The 21,453-nt window shown below is 37.7% G+C and overlaps 1 protein-coding gene across 1 annotated transcript in view; it reads left to right on the plus strand.

The window, feature by feature from the left end:
• Window positions 1–477: 477 nt before the first annotated feature.
• DCN (decorin) overlaps window positions 478–21,453 on the plus strand; it is a gene marked incomplete at its 5' end in the record, with an annotated part of 34,755 nt that continues 13,779 nt past the window's right edge. The window contains 2 exons of the mRNA XM_080354345.1: window positions 478–682; window positions 17,318–17,430. Of these exons, the coding sequence (XP_080210471.1) occupies window positions 478–682; window positions 17,318–17,430 (318 nt within the window). The remainder of the gene's footprint in view (window positions 683–17,317; window positions 17,431–21,453) is intronic.

Here is a 21,453-nt window from a genome sequence, read left to right on the forward strand (position 1 = left end):
CAAGACATGAAATACTGCATCACAGTGAGTTTGGGAACCTCAGGTTCATCCCCAGGGGACAAACTCTTTGCTACGAAACAAATACTAATGAAATCAAATAGACTGTTACACTAGCAGAAAACAGATACATGGAAAATGTGGCTTATTGTGTTGACTGTTTTGCATAACAAATTTGACAGTGCTGCCTGTTCCTAATAAATATTACTCTAAATATGCAAACAGATGTGTTTATAGTTGCCTTTAAACTGCTCTGTCAAAGAAAAAAAAAGCCTATTGACAAGCAGTTACTGGAGTCCTATCACATAACTGTCCTATTTTCACTATTCAGTTTTCATTTATTGAAAGGAACAGTTATGCAATTGGTGGATACACTGGACCTCCTTCAGCAGGAACTGTGCAGCTATGGGAAACTGCTACTTTTTTTGTAAATCTCCTACTTTGATTCCTAGGTTGTGCCTGGAGTCTATGAACTAAGCCATGAGGCTGGCTCTTCTCTTCGTCCTACTGCTGCCAGCATGCTTGGCCAAGCCGTTCCACCAGCAGGGCCTCTTTGACTTTATGCTGGAGGATGAAGGGTCGGCCGATATGCCTCCAACAGATGACCCTGTCATATCTGGATTCGGACCAGTGTGCCCCTTTCGCTGCCAGTGCCATCTTCGCGTGGTACAGTGCTCTGACCTAGGTAAGCCCAAGAGTATCTTCGCAGGGCATGTACTTACATTCTAGCCAGGGGTTTGTAGCTGAAATGGTGAGGCTGCTACACACTGCCACTCCGTAACTGGGGTTTTGTCAAAGAGATATCCTACAATTACTGTTAACTAGAATGTACTATATGAAATAGGCCATAAAACCCTGACAAGATGGATGTTTGTTATGACCACAAAGAAATTTTGACTTTTAATGTACATTTTTGTGTATGTACATTTCATTTGTTCTTTGAAATACCTCAGACTTCTGTAGCAGAGAAAATAACTTTTCAAGCCTATGTCTTCAAATGCATATTAAATACATTCAGTGAGGTCAGATGTGGGGATGGAAACATTTTAAAAGGTTCTAAATTGCATGGTCTAAGCTCCTTAATAATACTGTCTAGTACCTCAACATGGAAATCATCCCATTTCCATTGGAATATATGAGCATGGAATAACCAGCCCTGAATCATATGTGCTGGAAACAGCTCTTTGGAAGAAAGAGCTTGGAAAGACTCCAAAACAATGAACACATTTTGGAGCTCCTTATTAAATATCTTTCTTAGACATTATTCAAGCTAAAACCATGAGAACCTTTCTCACAAACTTCCCTTGCTCTTTCACGTACAAGGGCTTGTCTGCGCAATCAGATCAGTGGGATGTGAAGACATGCCTGGCATCACTGTATTTGACTTTCCCATGCAGAGATCTCAAGTAATGAAGTCGACTTCAGTGAGACTGCTCTTGTTTTAAGCCAGTATTATTCAGTCTAAGTCAGTGTGCAGTGCAGAAAATTAAAGTTGGATTTGCTCACAAGGAAATTAGGCCATTTGTTTGTTGGACAGACAAATAAATTCTCTTATGATTTTACAGAGTTAATTGGTTTTTAAATCTTCTCTTAGCTGTTTAAATATATAGCCGAGTGTTTCTATTTTCCTGTGTTATAGCATTGGCTTTGATAATTGCTATAAATCATAGCACATATCCACCAATTGGGACCCAAGTTTCATCGTGATGGGTGTAGTATAATTACAGAAAGGAAAGGGAATCATTAGTTACATCCCTAGAAATTTCTGTGAATTTATTAAAGCGAGCCACATAATTATGCAACAGATATGTTTGGCAAAGACCCAGTGAACAATGAGAGCCAAGTTGCACAAATGAGCACGGACTAACCTAGCCATGCATTCATAAAGCTTTCACAGTACTGTCCTGTTGAAAGATTATTACTTTTTTTTTTTACCATTTATGTACCAGAAAGTAGCAAACGTGGGGTGGGGAGTGGGGAGGAAGTTGCCCCACATGCTATGAAGGTCATAGGTTTTACTGTTACACTGGTTAATGCTGATGGAATTTAAGTTATTTTGGGAACTCGTCCCCAGTCTGCTTCAACTCTGAAGAATGTAAGGAGCTTTCACTTGTTCAAAAAGTAGAGATATTCACACAGGAACCCTTTGTTGCTGTATTTGCCCCCATGTTTGTTCAGTTCTTTTTCATACACATATGGTTTCCAAAGGGTTGCATGACAGTCTACTGTCTACAGATGATTCTGGGTTAACAGAGTCTGATACTGACAAGGAGACACAGAAACACAGCAATTAAGGTCCTGGGTCTGTGTTTCCCAGATAATTTCAAGAGGGGTGATAAGAGGTATACTTTGAGCTTGGTTTAGACCCACATGCTGCAGATACTGCAACAAAGAGACTCTGCTTTTGAAGCAGCTGGCCTGATAACATCCAGCCTCTGGGCACAAAGGAAGAGACATCTCCCTGGGCTTAAAATATGCAGCCCTGAAAAATAAATAATATTTCCCTGGCAGAGCCCAGGGAAGTAATAATCATTCAGAGTTACCCAGCCTTAAGTCTCATCCATCCTTGTCACATGTGGACTGGACAGCCCCTGATGGGTCGTGGCCCAAGTGGCTCACCAGGGCAGAGGTCCAATGGCTGTCTCTGTGACTAGGGACAGGACAGCTGTGTGCTGCCAGCTCACAGGCAAGTCTGCCCTCCACTCTCCTGTGGCCTTGAATCCATTTCTGTGTGAGACTCAGACAAGGTCAGATTTACCTGCAGACTTGAGGAAAGCCAGGGGCTGGCCCCAACAGCTCAAAATTTTGTTGCAAACTGGGGAGGTTCTGCCAGGACAACCTAGTATGCTTCTGGAGGGAACTGGGGCTGTTTAGCCTGGAGAAAAGGAGGCTGAGGGGAGACCTTATCAGTCTCTACAACTACCTGAAAGGAGGTTCTAGCATAGAGGATGTTGGTTCTCTTCTCACAGGTAACAAGCAGTAGGGTGAGAGGAAATGGCCTCAAGTTGTGCCAGGGAGGGTTTAGATTAGATATCAAGAAAAACTTCATGGAAAGCGTTGTCAGGCATTGGAACAGGTTGCCCAGAAAAGTGATGGAGTCACCATTCCTGGAGGTGTTTAAAAGACCCATAGATGAGATTCTTAGTGACATGGTTTAGTGCCAGTGTTAGGTTAACAGTTGGACTCAATGATCTTATAGGACTTTTCCAATCAAAATGATTCTATGATTCTATGAAGGGTCCTTGGGCTGCAGTGATTAGGAAGGCAATGTGCAAGTGGGAGCCATGAAATCAGCAATGGCAATTGCAGCTCCCTGCAAACCGTCGCTCCTGGCCTGACCCTCCCTTCAGCTCTGGGTGTTTCTGACCTGATCAAATTAGCTGCCTCTCTCCCCCAGAATTATCAAATTTAGTCATCTAGTCCCATGGGCACTAATTGACAAAAAAACTGCAGGCAAAAACAAGACTCATCCCAGGTATATATTAAGAGCTTACTAAATTAAGTCCCACACAGGAAAGTTGAGATCTGGATCAGGATCCTTTCTTCCACTCACTCCTTGGTGTGGAAGGAGGTCTCTTTGCAGCCATGAGCCCCTGAGTGCAGAGAGTATGTCAGAGCAAGTCAGATGGGGGACCCTAATTTGGGCTACCTATGGAGAGGTCTTGTCTTCCTCATCATGCTCCTTTTCGTGCCCAAAGGGACATCTGCTATTTTTAAACTCTTGCTTTGTAGGGAAAAGGACAACTGTCTGATGGTGAATAAACCACAGAACTGTCACACCCAGGGTCCAGAGATCAGGTTTGCCCCTTGTCTCATGAGCATTGAATGGGAATAATTAAAAAAAAAAAAAAATCAAGAAAAACAGTGAAAAAAATGCCCAGTGGTCCAATTACACTCTTGTCAGCTATATTTTTGCATTCCTGCAGTTTTAAGCTTCAGTCACATCTTCCTAAGCACATACCTCTGAATTAATTTATTTTGCCTCCAAGCCAAAGGCTGAGTTAGCAGGAAGGAGAACTCTTGTCTTCTCACACCCTGAAGAAGAATTCTCTCTGAGCTGTGATTACTGACAGATCAAGAGCAGAACCCCACAGGCTCAGTTTATATGAGATGTATTACCTTTGTGCAACAGGCTCAAGGATCTCATCAAGGAAGGCTGCTTCAGTATCTTTTCAAGTGCTGCTTTTTCTCCGTCTGCCTCCTGTTGCTAAAAGGGAACCACAGGTGCACTTTTTAATCATGTCTCAGTATAAGACATTACTATGCTATAGCCAGGCTTTCCATAGAAATCTCAAACACTTTCCTAGTTAGCGCACACTACAGGTGGGGAGTAGCTGATACAACTGGTCAGAGGCAGCTCTTTCTGTTTTAAAATAATAAACACAGGGAAGATGTGCAGTCAGTTGGCAGGCAAACATGCCTCATTAAAAGCCCTAGCAAGGAGTAACCATTCTATTTAAAGTCTCATCCTCCCAAAGGGAGTCTCAAGAACAGGTTCCTCCCAGAACACCCTGGAAGGCAGGAAGATGCATGTGTGATTATTTGGCCCTGCAGCTGATGCAGAATGCTCTATACATGCATTTGTCAGAGCTTTATTTCACCTTCAGAGGAGTCTGGCAGCCCCTTATGAAGTGAGAAGCGCCTATGTTCTGCAGGATGCAATGAGATCACCTTCCTTGGAGGCTCCACAGGAAGCATAGCGTCCCTTCAGCCCTGTTGCCTCCATGGAGGTTTTGCGGTCTCCAAAAGGTGTGCAAGAGATAGATGTCAGTAATCAAAGTTCAAGCAGTATCACAGCTTAAACTGAAGTTTTCTTATAGCTCAGAAATGCAGGGTTTCTCCAGCCATAAAGTAAAGAAGGGTATATTAAAGCTTAGCATGGGTGTTGGAGTATGTGTTTGAAAAGCAGTTTGAGACCAGTGGGAGAAAATCACACAGATATGTAAACCATTATTCCAGAGATCTGGTAACATGAGGCAGTTTATCTGAACACATACAGTGTCTGAACTGTATTAACTGATGGCTCTTCAACAGCTGAACCATGGTAAAGTGACAAGAGTTAATTTATTTTTTGACAAAAGGTGATTTACCTCCTTGTATAAAATTTTCCATAAACATTTGAACACTCATTTTCTGACCATGACTCCATTTAGGAACCTCATCTCTCATTATAAAGGAAATTATCTCCTTGGGGATATAAATTGGTGTGAACTTCTGCTGTCAACATGAGATCTTTTTAAAGAAAAATAATACATACCTCTTTGGTGATCATTTTCAGTCATTTTATGAGTTCAAGAAATCAGATAGGATTAATTAGTATTGTGTACTTAGCTTTAGAATCCCTGCCATTATTTGAATGTTTACCAGCCTTTCAAAAATATAATTTTTAAAGCTGAATGTTTAGCTCAAAATCTTGCAGATTTCTAAAGATGAAATAAGAGAAAACATAGATCCATAAGTAGCCAAACATTAGCAAATATAATTTTTACATAAAAGCTTTTGTTAATTTGCATTCTGGTTGCTGAGCCTTTAAAACAACAGCCTTTGTTGACAACATTTTTTAGCCAAACATAACTATGGCAGTCAAACACAAATCATTGGGCTTTCCACATGCTAACTGGGTCAATTGTAACACTTTAATATGTTGGAGATCAGACTGGAGGACTTATATGAAGGATTACAGGTATTATCTGTAAAATAGGAGTGTTCTCAGGTGATGTTAGCTACCTGTGATTCATCTGTGCTCTTTTCACAGCCATGGGGACAGCTAGGTAGCTGCCCAAATGGGCATTTCATCCTGTCTGAGTTGGATGTCAGTGCCAGAAATGATAAATCACTCTTGGAGAATTAAACTGCCAATATAGGGCCTCAATGATCACTAGAGGCTATACAATCTCCTTTCAGATTAATAAAGTTATGTGTGATAGAAGTAAAGCATGGACAAAATAAACTCGGGTTACCAGCATTATTTTGTAATAAATTTGCCATGGATTATTAACATTTTTGTATACAGTCTTCTTAGATACAATTTTTTGGGATGCCTTGGAAGCATGAATTAAAGCCCTGTACTCAGCACAGCCTGAAAAGTTAAGTCAAGAACCCAATAATTAGTAAATATTCTTCAAAATTTGTCAAGAAAAAAAAATATATTGACCTGGATGTAGATTGCTTTATATTAAAAAAACGTCATTAGCTTTTGCCAGCGTAACAGTGAAAGACAGGCCTTGTTACATTGCAACCTGAATTGCTGATGTTCCGGTTGATAAACATGATTCCAGGTGAAAATTAGTTTACTGTAAATACATCCCTTATTTATTAGCTGCTTACTCCAAGGTGACAGTTACCAACTCTGTGTGTTTTCATATTTTTATTATTTTTTAAAAATTTTTTTTTAGATTTGTTTACTTTCTTAAAACTAGGCTATGCCATTTAGGAAGGCCTAGTGGCAGGAATGGAAATCCTGGCTGCCAAGTCCAACTGATACAAGAAATGACTGTTTTCTGTGTTGCACTGTAACAAGGTTTAATTTCTAAAATTTCCCAATGCACAAAGAAATAGGTAATAGGTAGCTAGTAAAATGTGAGTTAGTTATTATAAACCATGGAAAGTGATTTCAGTGCTTAAAACATACTAAATCACTGCTGACACCTACTAGTATTATAAACATCTATAGTATTTGTATTATGTTCTTAACACTTTTATAGAGTGTATTATTTGGTAAGACGTATAACTATTTAAAAACTATCCGTGTTTTCACAACATGAAGTCTGTGCTATTCAGCAGTGAAACGTTCACAGCCAAGCCTTAGAAAGAGCTGAAGAGTCCAAAGGCTCCTTCCCAATGGTCACTGAGAACTCTCTGCCAACAGGGAGGAGATCTAGAAATTTGGGTCCTATGTGAAGCCACAACAAGGAACTGCCAATATTAGCCTTCAGCTACTCAAGAAAACTGTACTTTCAGAGTCCAGTTACCATGGTATTTAGAAAAGATTTTAGTTTTAAACAAATTCTCAAAACATGTCTCTCTAACACAGATTTGACAGTGTCCCCTCCTTGTCAGCTGTAGACTCTCTGGTCTGCATTTTAATTTACGCATGCCCTGGACCTGATTAAAAGGAAGTGGTACAAAAGAAGATAATCAGGTCACAGGAAAAAAAACAGTATTTTTCTAGGTAAAATTTTATCTTTTCCTTCAAAATACATTGACATTTTTTAACTTCTTTCTCCTGATTTACATGCTTTCCGTGACAAACAATATTGACAAATACTGGAATACTTGGTCTCTTTGGCTGTATTATATTTAAGGGGTCATTCATGCAGAGCATTGTTGTCCTACTATGTCCCCTATGAAAGTAAAATAAATAAATGAAATAGAACTTGCTTATTGACTTCTCTGCAAGTAAAGAGATGGAAATTATGAACATAGACACAAAGGGATCTTAAGACCAAGGACTGTGCCTGTGCAGGTTTTTTTTGGGAGTTTGGGATGGCTGAGTTGTAGTTTTCAACTTATGGGACCAATTATGGGATTTGAACAACTTTGTTGTTAGAAGGGTTACATTTGCTATATAGGCAACTCTACTGAAAACTTCTTAGGCAGTTAATAGGGAATGAAAAAGGTGAAAAGCAGTACTTAAAGAATTTTTGTGCTCTCTGCGTGCATGCTCTCAAGTGAGAGGGCACCCAGGACAGTATCCCATACCACATTTGTGTTTGTTTCCTGGAATTTATTTGGAGAGTTTTGAGTTGCTACAAAAATCTGTTAAGGAGAAGATGCTTTCAGTTTTGATTTCCATAAGAAAAGGAATGCAATAAATACTCATATTTTAAAAAGTAGTGAAAACAAGAAACCTTTACTGCAACCTAATTTTGTGGCAACTTTAGGGACTTAAAGGCAAAAGAACAAAATGACAGGTTATTTATAGAAATGTTAAAGCATTTAAAACTTGCAAGTGTAAATGAGGCTGGTACTATAATACATCATCAACATAAAATAAATGTGCAATAGGTTGTCCCAGGACCAATTTCTGCCTGCACCTCCTGAACCATCTAAAGTGTGAAAGTCTAGGATGACCTCAGTTTGTACTCTGGGGTGCAATTTCTCCCTTCCACTGCTCCAGTGTGGGCCTCAGAAACTGAACAGGCTCATGATTAATTTATTTTTTAGGGTGACATGGAAGAAGAGTGTTTATAGTGGTGCAATAGCCAAACTTTTTGCTGAATATCTCTACCTAAGAGGTGTAGGAGCAAAGACATAAATGATTTAGTCAAACAGGACTATAAAACTATGTTATCATTCAGCTCTGATGTAATTTCTTTCCATAAGTTCAATTAGATCTTCAGCTTTGATTGCACACCTTCAAACTGGGATTCTTTACCACTGGGAAGTAAGAATGGAAACGGAAAGGCAAAAGGTGCTAATAAAGTTTGTATAGTAGCAGCAGCCCAGAAAGCAACAACAAAAAAGGCAGATACTAGATAATGAGCAGATTCTAGGATATAAATGAAAAAGGAGAAAGTCAATGGAAGAAGACCAGGATAGACACAATAGGAATGATTTGAAGAAAATAAGGGACAGTACGAACATGGAAAGGAAAGTCTTGCTTTTTCAAGGGAAGTAATAACAGAAATGTTTAGAAAAGGAGATGTACAGAAAGTTTCAGATAGAGGAGGAACTTAAAATGGTAACTGAATGGAAATCTTACTATTTTCAGGGTTAGGAGGCAACATTTATTTATTGTCTTGCTCCATGGCAGAGAGTTTACATTCTCTGGACTGTAGAAGATGACTTTTACAGTGATAGCTGAGCTGGGGAAGGTCTATCACTACATAGCTAACAAAATAAAAGAGTAAAATGCCAAAAATATCTAAGAGTTACAAGGATATATCCAACATCATCTAGTAGAAAGAGGGAACTAGCAGGTCTGCAGACTCCCTGATTGAGTCATAAAATTCTCTCTCAACATTTATTTAAATGTTATTCACTGTGTTCAGACAGAGTCACAGTGTCTCCTTCCATTGTTTTCATGTGTGGAATTAGGTTGAAAACAACCCTACAACATTTATGAAAAATGGCCATGTTATGTTTGGAAGTACCCAAAATAACCAGGAACATATCTCTGCCCCCAGGTCATAATAAAACTAGGGCTGTGCAATGACCATGTGGTCAGAACAGGAAGGGGTCAGTTTACTTGAAACCTGAGAAGATGTCTCCCCCCCACCCCCTGCCCCAAATAACTCTTTATTGCTGTTCCGTTATGGTAGTGCTAATTCTGGTAAATCCCAAAGTACAGATTGAGGGAGCTAGCCTTAAATTGGTGTCTGTTACCTGCTCCTTAAAACTGCAAATTGAGCAAACATCAAATTATGTTACTCAAAAGAGTAATTCAAAATGTAATTTGTTAAATAATGCTCACTTTTATGAGTCATTGAAATGCTCTCTTCTGACTACTGTAAATACTCATAAGAAATAGATGTTTCACCTTAATGCATGAGTACTCATAACTAGTACATCTGCATTGCATCCACTTTGACTAAAGCCATTATGCACATGGTGTTGGCAGATTGCATGAATCACACAGGACAGTTGCTGTTCTCTGATGGGATGTTTTGTGTCTGTAACCATGACAGTGGGAAATGTAAAGCTGGCAATTCTAGGAGTTCAGAGAACTCATGTTTGATTTTTTTACTTAATGTCTTAATCCCTGAAGTCTCATGATTATTTCAGAATATTCTTCTGCTTTTTGAAAATATTTCTGTGCTTACTGAGGACTCATATACCTTCCAGACCTTTGAAATTAAAAGTCAGTTAGAAAGAACACAGAAAAGGAAGTTGCTTGATTTTTAGTTTGAAGAATATATCATTACTCTTAGGTATTAGCTATTGGAGCCAGGAGGCTGAATCTATCTGTACCAAAAATGTGACTAGCATTGAAAAATAATTCATAACATCTGTAGCATGCAACATCCATTATACTTCGAAATATGCGTTCACAACACAGAGTGGGTGGAAATGGAAAACAGCAGTGACAGCAATGCACTAATTTGTAAACCTTTGCTAGGACCTTCCTTAATCTTAGTACTATGATAATGGAAATTATGCATTTGATCAGAATGTGTGAATTTGTTTCTGTTTTTCTGTGTTCTTCACTCTGTTGTGGGAAGCAATGTTGTAAATATTTGGAACAAAACCCAGTGTAGTAACATGTCAGTATGCCTGACTTCGTGAGATGCCACCTCAGCAGGGGATGGAGTTCAGTTTCCTATTTTTTCCCATGAGAAGGGTCAGAGTTATACAAAAATAATAATGTGTGATAAAAAATAAGTCCAAAATGGATTTTAATGCAACATGACTCTTACAGACTGTTGCGCAGAAAACAAATCAGAAGAATGGCTGAGAATAACCTTTAAAAATGTATTTTAGTAGTCTTATACATTCCAATGGACACTGTTTTTTTTTATATATCTTCTAAAAATAACTTGAGATAAATAGTTTTCTAATTTTTCAGGCTTTCTCACTTTTTTCTTTGTAATTATTACTGCTGATTTCCTAGCAAGTGAGGAGAAGGTGAAGAATAAACTTTTACTTCACAAGTGGGAGAAAGAGGCTGTAGATACTTCTCTTTAATGAAAGACAATTGTTTATTATTTTAGGGATGTAGGATGCAAATAATGAAATTACTTCTATTTGCAAATCCTGCACAACAGAGAACAACTTTGTAGTAAACACTGAAGAACATAGCCTGGGAAAGCATCAGTGAACTTTTCTAAGTGAAAACAGTCAAGGCTGCCTCAAGCAACTTGCCATCCTTCCAGAAAGCACTCCTTGAGTCTTGTTATTTTCCATGACTAAGTACTCTGACCCCGTAAGCTTACCATTTGCCTCATTTGCTCCAGAGTCCACGCAGGGCATCACTAAGGGCATTCACCCCCGGGAGGGTTGCTGCCTGTCAGTGGGATGCGGTGGAGCTGGACCTGGAGCAGGGGAGAGCAAGCAGCTGCTGGAGAGGCTGCCTCCACTGGGAGAGCAGCCGCTGATGATCACAGTTGGGAATTACATGTAGTTCAGCCCAAATTCCTCAGCTGGCAGCAGCTGTTTGTGGAAACTCGAGGAGTCTTGAAAAGAGCCCCATTTTATGGCCCCTGTGATAATAATCGTGAGTGTTGCAATGTAATAACACATGTAGCTGAGCTACAGCGTTCCGATGTCTCTCTCTGCCTTTGGCCTCTTTCCTCCAGCTGGGGAAGGGAAGGTTTATTCAGAGGAATAAGCCCCATCCCTGCTTCTTGTAAAATGGATAGGTGGAGAAAAAAAAGCCAAAATACCCTAAACAAACAAGCAAAAAAACCAAACCACAAGCTCTGTTCCATTGTAAACGTTATTTATAATTGGCACTGTTTGCATATTTGTTATTTTTATTATGTGGTCTCAGTGTTGCAAGGATGAGATTCTCAGGGAAGTGTCCTCATCTCTGGGCTACAAACTCAGACTTCCATTTGCTTAGTCTCCCTCGCTGGCCCCATAAATCTCACATTCCTTTTCTGCATAGTCGTATGGCTTCAGCAGAAACATGACTCTATGCCAAGTTGCAGACTAACTTGTAGCTCTCACTTCTGAGAAACTGGAGCAGCAGACTAAAATCCCTTCATAGCGAGGAGGGTTCAAAAGCCACCCTTCTCCGTTTGTGGGTTAAACAACTCCACAGCAGCTTGATCACAGCTCCAGTAGCTGAGCAGGTTACTCCCTCAGCTGCAAAAGTAATAAAGTCTGTCTTGTATACCAAACACCCTGACGTCCCTTAGTCCTCACACTCCTCCAAAATCCTTTCTACATCTCCTACACCTGTTTGGCTGGCTAAATGGCAGCATGTGCTGGTTAGGCTGGTGCAGTGCTGTAGAGGAGATGGCTAGCCACTGATTGCTGCTCCCTCAGGGACTGGAAAAGGGCTGAATTATACCAGCCTTGGCTCTTCTCTGCCTAATTTCTGGTCTCATAAAATCTCCAGACCCATCAGCCTTCTGTCCTCTCCAGGAGGTGAGGCAATCACAGCTAAACAGTAAGACACTGTAATTTGCTGAAGAAATTATGAGGAAAAAACATAGATAGAGTCCCACAGAGGCAAGCATGATTTCTGCAAAGTTACCACTTCCTCCATCCTGCCATTAAGGAGGGATTCCTGGTCCTGTTAACCTCTCCCCACCAAACATCTCCTAGGTGATCAAACATGAACCTTTCAGAGTTTCCAAAAGTGACAGTAGGCCCTTGATGTCTGCATGAAAGAAATCTGTTGATGATCCAGCTCTACTGGATTTTAATACATTTTGATTGTGTTTGTTATTGTGAAAATCTGTGGTGTATTGACTTGTATAGGAAAAAGTTAAGAAAACTTCTGCCAGGGATAATAAAAGTTCAGCTGATCCTGACTAACAAAAGGAAATATTTCAAGCTTACCTACACACTTTTGTTTTTCCTATTTTGTAGTTCTATGGCATGTTTTGTTCCTTTTGTGTTTTCATATGCATGCATTTTTACACACATGCATGCACACTGCTGGGAATAGTTGAGTGCTACAGGCTGATAATGTGGAACAGAAGAAAATGTCTACTTATAGAAATCTGCAAAGAATAATACAGATCTGACCTGTGCAGCAGGAACTGATGACTATTCAGCTTCTACAAGAAAATCATGATTTCTCCCAAAGAAATATTTTGGTGCAAATCGAAGTGGTTTTTGTGACTAAGGATACATGAACTGGTTTAATAAATCCCTTCTATTTCCAGAATCTTTAGGCTCTTAATTTCAGTGTAAACAAAGATTTTGGAAGGGTGAAGATACACCATTTCTACTTAAGTAGAATTTTTAAAAATGTATTTACCAACTTAAATAACAACTGCCTTAATTTTATTTGACCAAAATAAAGATGTGTATTTTCAATTTAACACACAATGGGAAAGCCAGAAGAATCTAAATCTTTAATCAGTTATAAGTTAATTTTAGCAATGAGAGGCCTGAAATATTTCCAGGAAACTGAATAGCAAACTCTGTAGCACTGACTATTCACATAAAATTCAGACGATTTTGAGAGGTTTTCATATGGCTTTTTAAGAGGCAAGCTTTAAGGTATAAAAAATATCGCAGCCAAGAGCTGGAAAACTTGTGTAAACTGTTCTTAAAATGATTGAGAGGTGACTCAGTTAACATTTTCCAACATCAGTTTCCCTTTCAGTTGGTGTTGTATGAACTTCACCAAAAGGCATCTTTAGGTGGACATGCAGTCATACTGTACAACATGGCTTCAGAACTATGTGGGCATCACTTGAATTTCTCAGAAATGAGTGGTAAGGGCAGCCCACAGTTCCCCTCTAAACTTCTTGGTCTCCCAGACAGAGAAATTAAAAAATCCTCCTGGGAAATGGTAATTCTATCGCGAGTCATTTCAGCTTCTAATGAGATTACAGCTTTCTTGGTTCGGTTCAAATTCTGTCATGCTGTCATGTTAGTTCAGGCTCCTCCGTTCAACTGAACTGGCTGTCTATTGACCTGTCCTGACCACAAAGGTTTACAAGTTTGCTCTGCAGGCAGGGAATCTCCAGCACAGGGACTAGTTTGCACTACACCAATGCTCCTCCTACATGTATCTATCTGGGAATACATCTACCTATATAGAGACCTGGACCTGCAAGCTGAAGCACAGCTCTTGAAGCCAATGTAGATGTGACAAGTGGTGAAACACTTGGATCCAGTCCACACCTCAAGTTCAGTTTAGTCTTGAATTATTTAGCTGCTGATTTTACAAGGCAGTATCCAGATCTACCCATTCATAAAATCTTCCTCCACTGGAAAGCTCCAGTTGATGCTGTTGATGTAGCTTTCAGCTGGAGGATGTACTAAACTGCTTAATGATAATGTAGTGTCTCTCCAGCACCAGGGGTGCATCCTGTACTCCTCTATACTTTGCTCTTCAAAACTCAGATGAGACAAGAAAAAAAATACGTAATTTCTACAGTTGCTTTCTGAAAGTTGTGTGTTTTTTTGTTTGGTTTTTTTTTTGTTTGTTTGTTTTTGTTGTTGTTTTTGTTTTTGTTTTTTGTTTTTTGTTTTGGTTTTGGTTTTGGTTTTTGGGGTTTTTTTGTTTGTTTTTGTTTTTTTAATAAGCTTCAGGAAGTGCATAACAGAAAATACATGGGATAGGAAAGAAAATAAGTTTAAAACTTTAAGGGATGGCAATTATATTCTTTGCATGCAAAGCTAATTATTGTATGGTACACCCTTCCAGTTTCTAGTACAACACAGGAAGGTTTTATAAATCACTTATCACAAATCGATATCTGATCATAAATTTGTCTTATTGTTGAAATATAGAACCTTTAAATTTTAACATAATTGCTCTGATAAATTGTCAGTTCTATCTTATTCAGGGATAGCACTTAAGCTTTTAGAAACTGATATGTGTAACTTGAAAAGTACATTTGGAAATTCAGTTTAAAGTTTAGTCGCTGGCAAATTTTCCCTTCTGTGGCAGTCCAAGTGTTCTTACAAAGTATGATCCAAGGGCATCACATAAAGGACATCTGTATAGCTCTCATGTGCCCTAGTTTCTGCAATAAGCACTTATTTACAGTCTACTAATATAAATGTAGTAACAACCAGAACAGAGTAACATTACTTTAAATACAAATAATTAAGCCTTTTTTTGTGTGTGTGTTTGTATGTGAAAAATGCTATAAAAGCTGCTAGACTGTAATAACTTTTTATAACAAAATTCAGATTTTGAAAAAGAAGTGCTTTTGGGAAAGAATTTTTAGCTGCTGACATCATTCCTGTCCACTAAGGGCAGAAACTGTCCAAAGACAACCAACATACAAATTATATGGTATCACATTTTTATATATTTGGAACCCTAGTCCTACATTTCTTAAAGTAATGAGGGTTTTGCAGCTACCTTCAGTAAAAATGAAGTCCAAGACTGAATGAGGAAAAGTTATTTTAGTAATATGAAGAATCTTAATTTATATCATATTCATGCACCATATATCAGTAAGGTAAACAGGATGAGATGTGAGCTTTGCCTTTTTTCACTTTCTGTACTGTAGAAGCTTTTATCATTTCATCCCAGGTTACGCTTTCAAAAAATTTTGGATGCTGATGTGATTTAAACTCAGCCAGATTAATCTTTATTATACTTCATTTTAAAGAATATCAGATCCAAATATTTCAATATTTTTTTAGCTAATGTTAGAGAACTTATGAATGGGAGAATAAATTTGAAAGAGTGGCAAAGATGGGCTTTTTTTAAATTCAGGAACCAAACTTTTATAATCTTGGGACGTGAGAATATGCTCCATACAGACTAATACTTTCAATTTAAAAATAAGATTAAAAGGACCAAACACTTTTCAAAAGTTTAGGTCTCCTGCACCCATATATAGATAACTAAAAACCCAACAATTCTTCTTTCCAGAATTAGTAAGCACTGAATAGTGGTGACAGATACCAGTAGTATCTGTGAGATGCTCAACACTTCAGAAGATTCAGAACAGGCACCTAAGGATGAATTGGAGGCCTCATCTTCATGCAGATATTTTTAGGAATATGGCCAAATCTATAATGAATTCTTAGTGCCTCACTAATTGTAGTAAAAAGCTCCTGTACACATCACTGTGGCCTCTCTAGAGTTTATGGTAAAGTTTTAAAGTAATAACTATAGAATAATGCTCTTTATGTAGGTTAAAAGCATTAAATATAGTACTAAACATATACTTCTTTTCATGGTTTGCCATAATCCTTCCAAATAAGAATCAACCATACCTATGTCACCCTACTTGCATATATATATATATATATATTCTGAAAAGGATGGAAAGAGATGGGTTTTTGCTTAGCATTGGGTTTTGACAAAGAAACCTACATTCCATTTGTGAAAACACTTACATTTGTGATGAACATGAAACATCACAGAATCACAGAATTACTGAGTTTGGAAGTCACCTCCTGAGACTGTCTAGTTCACCTCCCTGCTAAAGAAAGATCAGTGAGATCAGATTGCTTAGGGTTGTGTCCAGTCAACTTTTGAGTATCTACAAGGACAGAGACTTCACAACCTTTGTGGGCAAGGCATATCTTACTTCTGGGCAAGCGTTTTGCACTGTGTTTGCAACATCATCCATGAGATTAAAAGATACAGGTTTTAAAAAAGAATACTCATAGGTATATTAGGTATATATCTTTAATTTGAGAACATCATCCAGTCCATCATCTTACTGGGAAGACACTGGTACTACTTGCAGAGAGATCTTTCCCAGGAAAGTTCAAGCATAGCCTCAGAAAAAATTGTTAAAAATTTTACTGGTAAAAAGACACTTTATCTAGAGAGGTCCACTTCTGTTAAATGCCAATATAGAGACTTCAGTATACGTTTTTCCTACCAACCATTCATTTAGGATGTCACATTCTGCTACAGAAAAAAAAAAATAGACAACAAAGACAACTAGTTAGGAAAGAACATTTTAATTTTGTGGTAAATCAGAATGACTATAAAAGATTTGCTCTATTCCAAGTCACAGCATGAAAGGAAAGCTGGGTAAGGCAAGTGTTATTTAACACTAAATAATTTCATTTCCATGACTTCATCGGACTTACATATCAGCCATTCAGAAAATAGTCCCAAAGAGAGTCTTTAATTTAAACTGTCTGATGTTTTTTTGGCAGTTGAAGTGAAACCAAGAGATTTGTTCTCCAGAAAGCTTGGACATCATTTCAGATGAAAGAAAAGAGGGGAGGTGGATTAGTCTTTTTTTTTTTTTTTTTTTAAGGTGGACTTTACTGTAGGTTAGTCAGCCACCGTCAAACAAAGTAATTTTTTCTGGAAATTATTAGAATTAAGCATCATACTTCTTTCAAAAAAGCCGACTACCTTTTAAATAGCAGGAAATGTTCTCTGTCCACAAAAGCTAACACACAGTGAAATGAATGAATAACATACCTCTTTCTGAAAGCAATTTTTATTCTCACAATTCAGTGGAATTAAACATGTTAGAAGTAATTTTCCCAAGCTCAATCTTTTGCTCCAAGCTATAACTCAGACATATTCTCAGAAAAGGGTAGAATGAAAATAGGAATAAATAAATTTTGATTTAACATAGCAAAATAAAACTCCCTTTGAATGGCTGGAGACAGAAATAAGATAAGTCTTCATAAGCTTCTCCAGGAAATTAATTTTAGAAATGGTGTTTACTGAAAGGTAAATGCTGCTAAGAGAAGTAGTGACCCTCATTTAAAGTTTCTTTCCAAGTCAATTGTTTATTCTTGTCACTCTCCCTAGGTCTGGAAAAGGTGCCAAGAGACCTTCCTCCTGACACAACTTTGCTGGACTTACAGAACAACAAAATCACTGAAATTAAAGATGGAGATTTCAAGAACTTGAAGAATCTTCATGTAAGTGTATAAACGAAGTAGTGCTTGCCAGAAAAAAAAAAAAGAAAAAAGGAGAGAAAACTTGGTTTTGGCCTGGTGCTCAGGTTTTTAAGGAAAACAGATTAAATAATCAGTGATCTTCCTCCATCTGCCCAGCCTGTTTATTTCCTTTCCCATTCCTCTCCTCTCCTCATACTGCAGAAGTTTCTTGTCTCCTTTCAGCTCTTCATACCTGTTTCCTGTCATTCAGTCTCCTGATCTCAGTCATGACTTCTCTCACCTGTTTATTTATGTTTTCAGTCCCTTTGGCATAATGACTTTCTATTTAAGAATCAGATCTATCTCAAACCTGTCACCTCACTCACTTATTGCTGTATTCCTTCCCCTCCCACCTCTGAGCTCATGGAGATTTTTATATGCCATGGTTGTCAGCAGTTTTTCTGAATAATTTTAGTTCAAGTATCATTTCAAATAATCCTTCCCCCTACACTACAATGAAATTGTGTTTTTGCAATAACCTTCTCGTAGCAAAACTCCATGCTCACCCTCCTTTACCTGCCAGTTTCTTTCTACACTACTGTCTATTTTCCTTTTTACTGAAATATTTTCCTTCCCTGGTTTCTGTGACTGCCCTTCTTTTCCAGTTCACCTCTTCTTTTCCAACTTTCCATCAGACAACTACCTTCCTCTGTCTCCAAAATTTTGTTTCTCTGTCTGTGGTCCTCCTCCCTTATTTCTGTACTTTTTATCAACATCTTAAAATTCATACCTCATAGTCTTGCCTGAATTTTGTTGAAATATCTCCTTCTTTCCAGATCAGAAAAAAGGCTATTGCTTCTCTTCCTTTGAAAGTAATATGCCAACACAGACATATTTCTGAAAATATTTTTCTAGCCTTTCACCAACTCAATTTATTCTGTGTATTATTCCATTTGATCCTTTTTGATTGTAATGAATATAAACTACTTTGCTTTCCTGGCTCTTCACAGCCCTAGTCTAGTCTAGTCTAGTCTAGTCTAGACTAGTCTAGTATAGTCTAGTCTAGTCTAGTCTATTCTGGTCTAGTCTAGTCTAGTCTAGTCTGGTCTGGTCTAGTCTAGTTCTATTCTATTGTTTTCATTCACAACTAAGAAGCCAACTCCTACTTTTCATCCGTTCATGATGGCAACGCCATCACCCAAACAGGCACTGTTTCCATCAAGAATCTGCATTCAGACTCTCATACTTGGAAAAAAAAATTCTATAGAGATTTCTCTCCTTAATTACTTCCAAATTCCCTCTTAATTTTTTGTTTTAATGCAACATCAAGAAGAAAAGTTTTAAAAAGTTTATAGGACCAGACACAATCCCAGTCTGTCTATAGTGGAGGGAGCTGCATGAGTAAATCATAAAGAGGTTCATGTCATCTAATTTTAGCATAGCTGTCTATACTTGAGCTAGTTACATAGATAATCTCTACAGTCAACAAAGTAGGCACTTCTACATCACATTTAATCTGACTTGGTTTTAGAATTAGATCACTTGTGCCCTAGAATTTATTTTTAATTCCTCTGTGTGGCTACCGAAAATATTTGACACCTGAATTCCTGTCCACTTGTTTTGGTTTTCTTCCCTCTTGGAGAGAAGTCCCATGTTTTCAGTGAAGATCATCTGTAAGGTGCTAAAAATGAGAAAAATCTTGTTAGTAAAATTAATCTTCTTCATGACACTGCATGAAATGGGTCAGAACATAGCACTTCAGATTAGAATTGCTGGCCCCAGTGACTTCTACTTACTTGGCCCTCAGCTCAGGTCTCTGTTATACACCCTGCTGTGAGGTAAGCTGTTGTGAACTATGACATATCATTGAGGTTAACTCTATGTTTTGTTTTGTTTTGTTTTTTCTTTATTTTATTACAGCAGATATAATTTAATAGTAAATTAAATAGGCAACTCTTCGGGGAACAGTTTATTTGTTTTTCTTAGTCTTAAAAGTACCAAGTACTTGTAGGGATGAGTGGAAATCATACAGAAGAGAGACAGCAGTAACATAAGTTATAACAAATGACCTTCAAAACAATGCAGTTTTACTGGATTTACTCAAGAACAAAAAATGATCTTCTCATCTCCTCCTCGAAATAATAATTTAGTCATGCAGTACATTTATGTAACTAGGCACCATCTTCACTCTCAGCAGGCATCATTCTTCTTCTTGTGTAATATCTGGGAATGATTCCCGTTCCCCACCTTGCAATTAAATATTCTACAGAGTCAGAGTGAAAGGGGAATATTTTTTCAGATACATATAACTCAAAAGCTTTGTTGTTGACAGAGGTCCATTGACACTTTTTTTGGAAGAGATATATGTATGTGATATACATGTAATCATGTATATGCTTTTTAACAATATTCCCTGATAAACATGGCTTGTGTTAGCATTACACTTGACAATGTAATGTTCAAAAGTTTCTATATTTCTTGGACTTTACTAAACCTTCTTAAACTCTCCTAAAAAAAAAGGAAGATTTACATAAATTACCAGTATTATTGTTCCAAAATCTAAAATGACCAGAAAATGCAGTTTATCTCTTGCATTAAGTGATCACCTAAAGGAAAAAAATCATTAAATTCCAATTTTCATGCATCTTGAAAAAATCATCAGTATATTCAGTTTATTCATTTTGAATATTGCTTTTAAATTCCTTCCTACTTCCCATAGACATCACCAATCACAGGTATGAAAGTTTTGGAAGAGATTTTCATGAAGAAGTTGGGCTGAACCTGTAGTTCAACTTGTACTAAAAAACAGGTGAAGTAAGGAGAAAAGAAAGGATCTACCTATAACCTGCTGGTGGCTTCTTTTTCAGCACAAATGTAACTGCTTATGCTCTCAGTGAAAAAACAATACCTAAAAAAAAAAAAAAAAATTAGTACCTACAAAAATATTCATTGTATCAGAAAATTTTCCTGAGTAGGGAAGTAGAGAAGTAGAGAAGTTTGAATTTGCAGCTGTGGAAATACGGCAAGCAATTAGAAAAGGATACTAAGGGAATATTTATCTGCAAATAATAGATGTCTGCCAGAAAACACCAGAGTCAACAGTTTTGGTGCACTGGATATTTTTATAGTTTCAAATTTATAAAGGAAAAAGTGGCTAAGCTGTTAATGTTGTACTATAAAAACCCAGTGAGACTTCACACTATTTAAAAATGAAAAATAAGTTATTTTACCAGAGGACTTGGGATAGTAGGGGAAAAAATTAAGACAATCTTTTTTTTTAGGAGTGAGGACTGTGTTTTCTGGTTTTAGAAAACTTTCTGATACTATGTAGAAGACTTGCTTATGATTCAGAGCTGTGGCAAAAAAAATCAGTGAGGTGCAATTGGGAAAGCCAAGAAAAAAAAATAGTCTATGAAAGTGTCAGAATTTTCCAGTAAGACTGACACTTCTGGATAGAGTACAGTACTTTGACCCCATGGACACAATAAAGCATCCAAAATACTATACGAGTAGCAGTCCTTCTCCCATGCACAGAGAAGGAGGAGTCTACAAAAACAGCACATGGAGTTGCAAGCTGTGTGGCAAAGCCAAAGCAAACCAGCATAATGCCTGGCACTTGGAAAAAAAGAGGTAAAAGAAACTACTGTGTATTAGATCACTGTAAGAACAGCAAAAAACCCCAGAATAGTGACTGCATACTTTTCCAATAGGAATTTTTAAATGGCACAGTGTTAGTACAGCAAAAGAAGACGAATGTGCTACTGGCCTGAAATCAAATGGAACGTTGCTTAATTTAATCTGGCAGAGCTACACAAAGCCATGGCTGTGCGTACAACAGTGCTAGAACCAGTTGTAGCTATACTGAAAGAGAGGTCAGCATGAACGAAAGGATTTAAACTTGGACTTAAAGGTTATGACCACATCCACATTAAGGGTTTATCAACGCTAAATGTACAGGTAAATAAACTGAAATAGTTTTTGTAGTAATATCAAGTAGAAAAGTAATGTATTACATTAGAAAAGTTTCATGCACTCTTTTTTTTTTTTATTTTTAACTGAAAGAAA

The sequence above is a fragment of the Nesoenas mayeri genome (assembly GCF_963082525.1).
Source record: "Nesoenas mayeri genome assembly, chromosome: 1".
NCBI classification, from domain to species: domain Eukaryota; kingdom Metazoa; phylum Chordata; class Aves; order Columbiformes; family Columbidae; genus Nesoenas; species Nesoenas mayeri.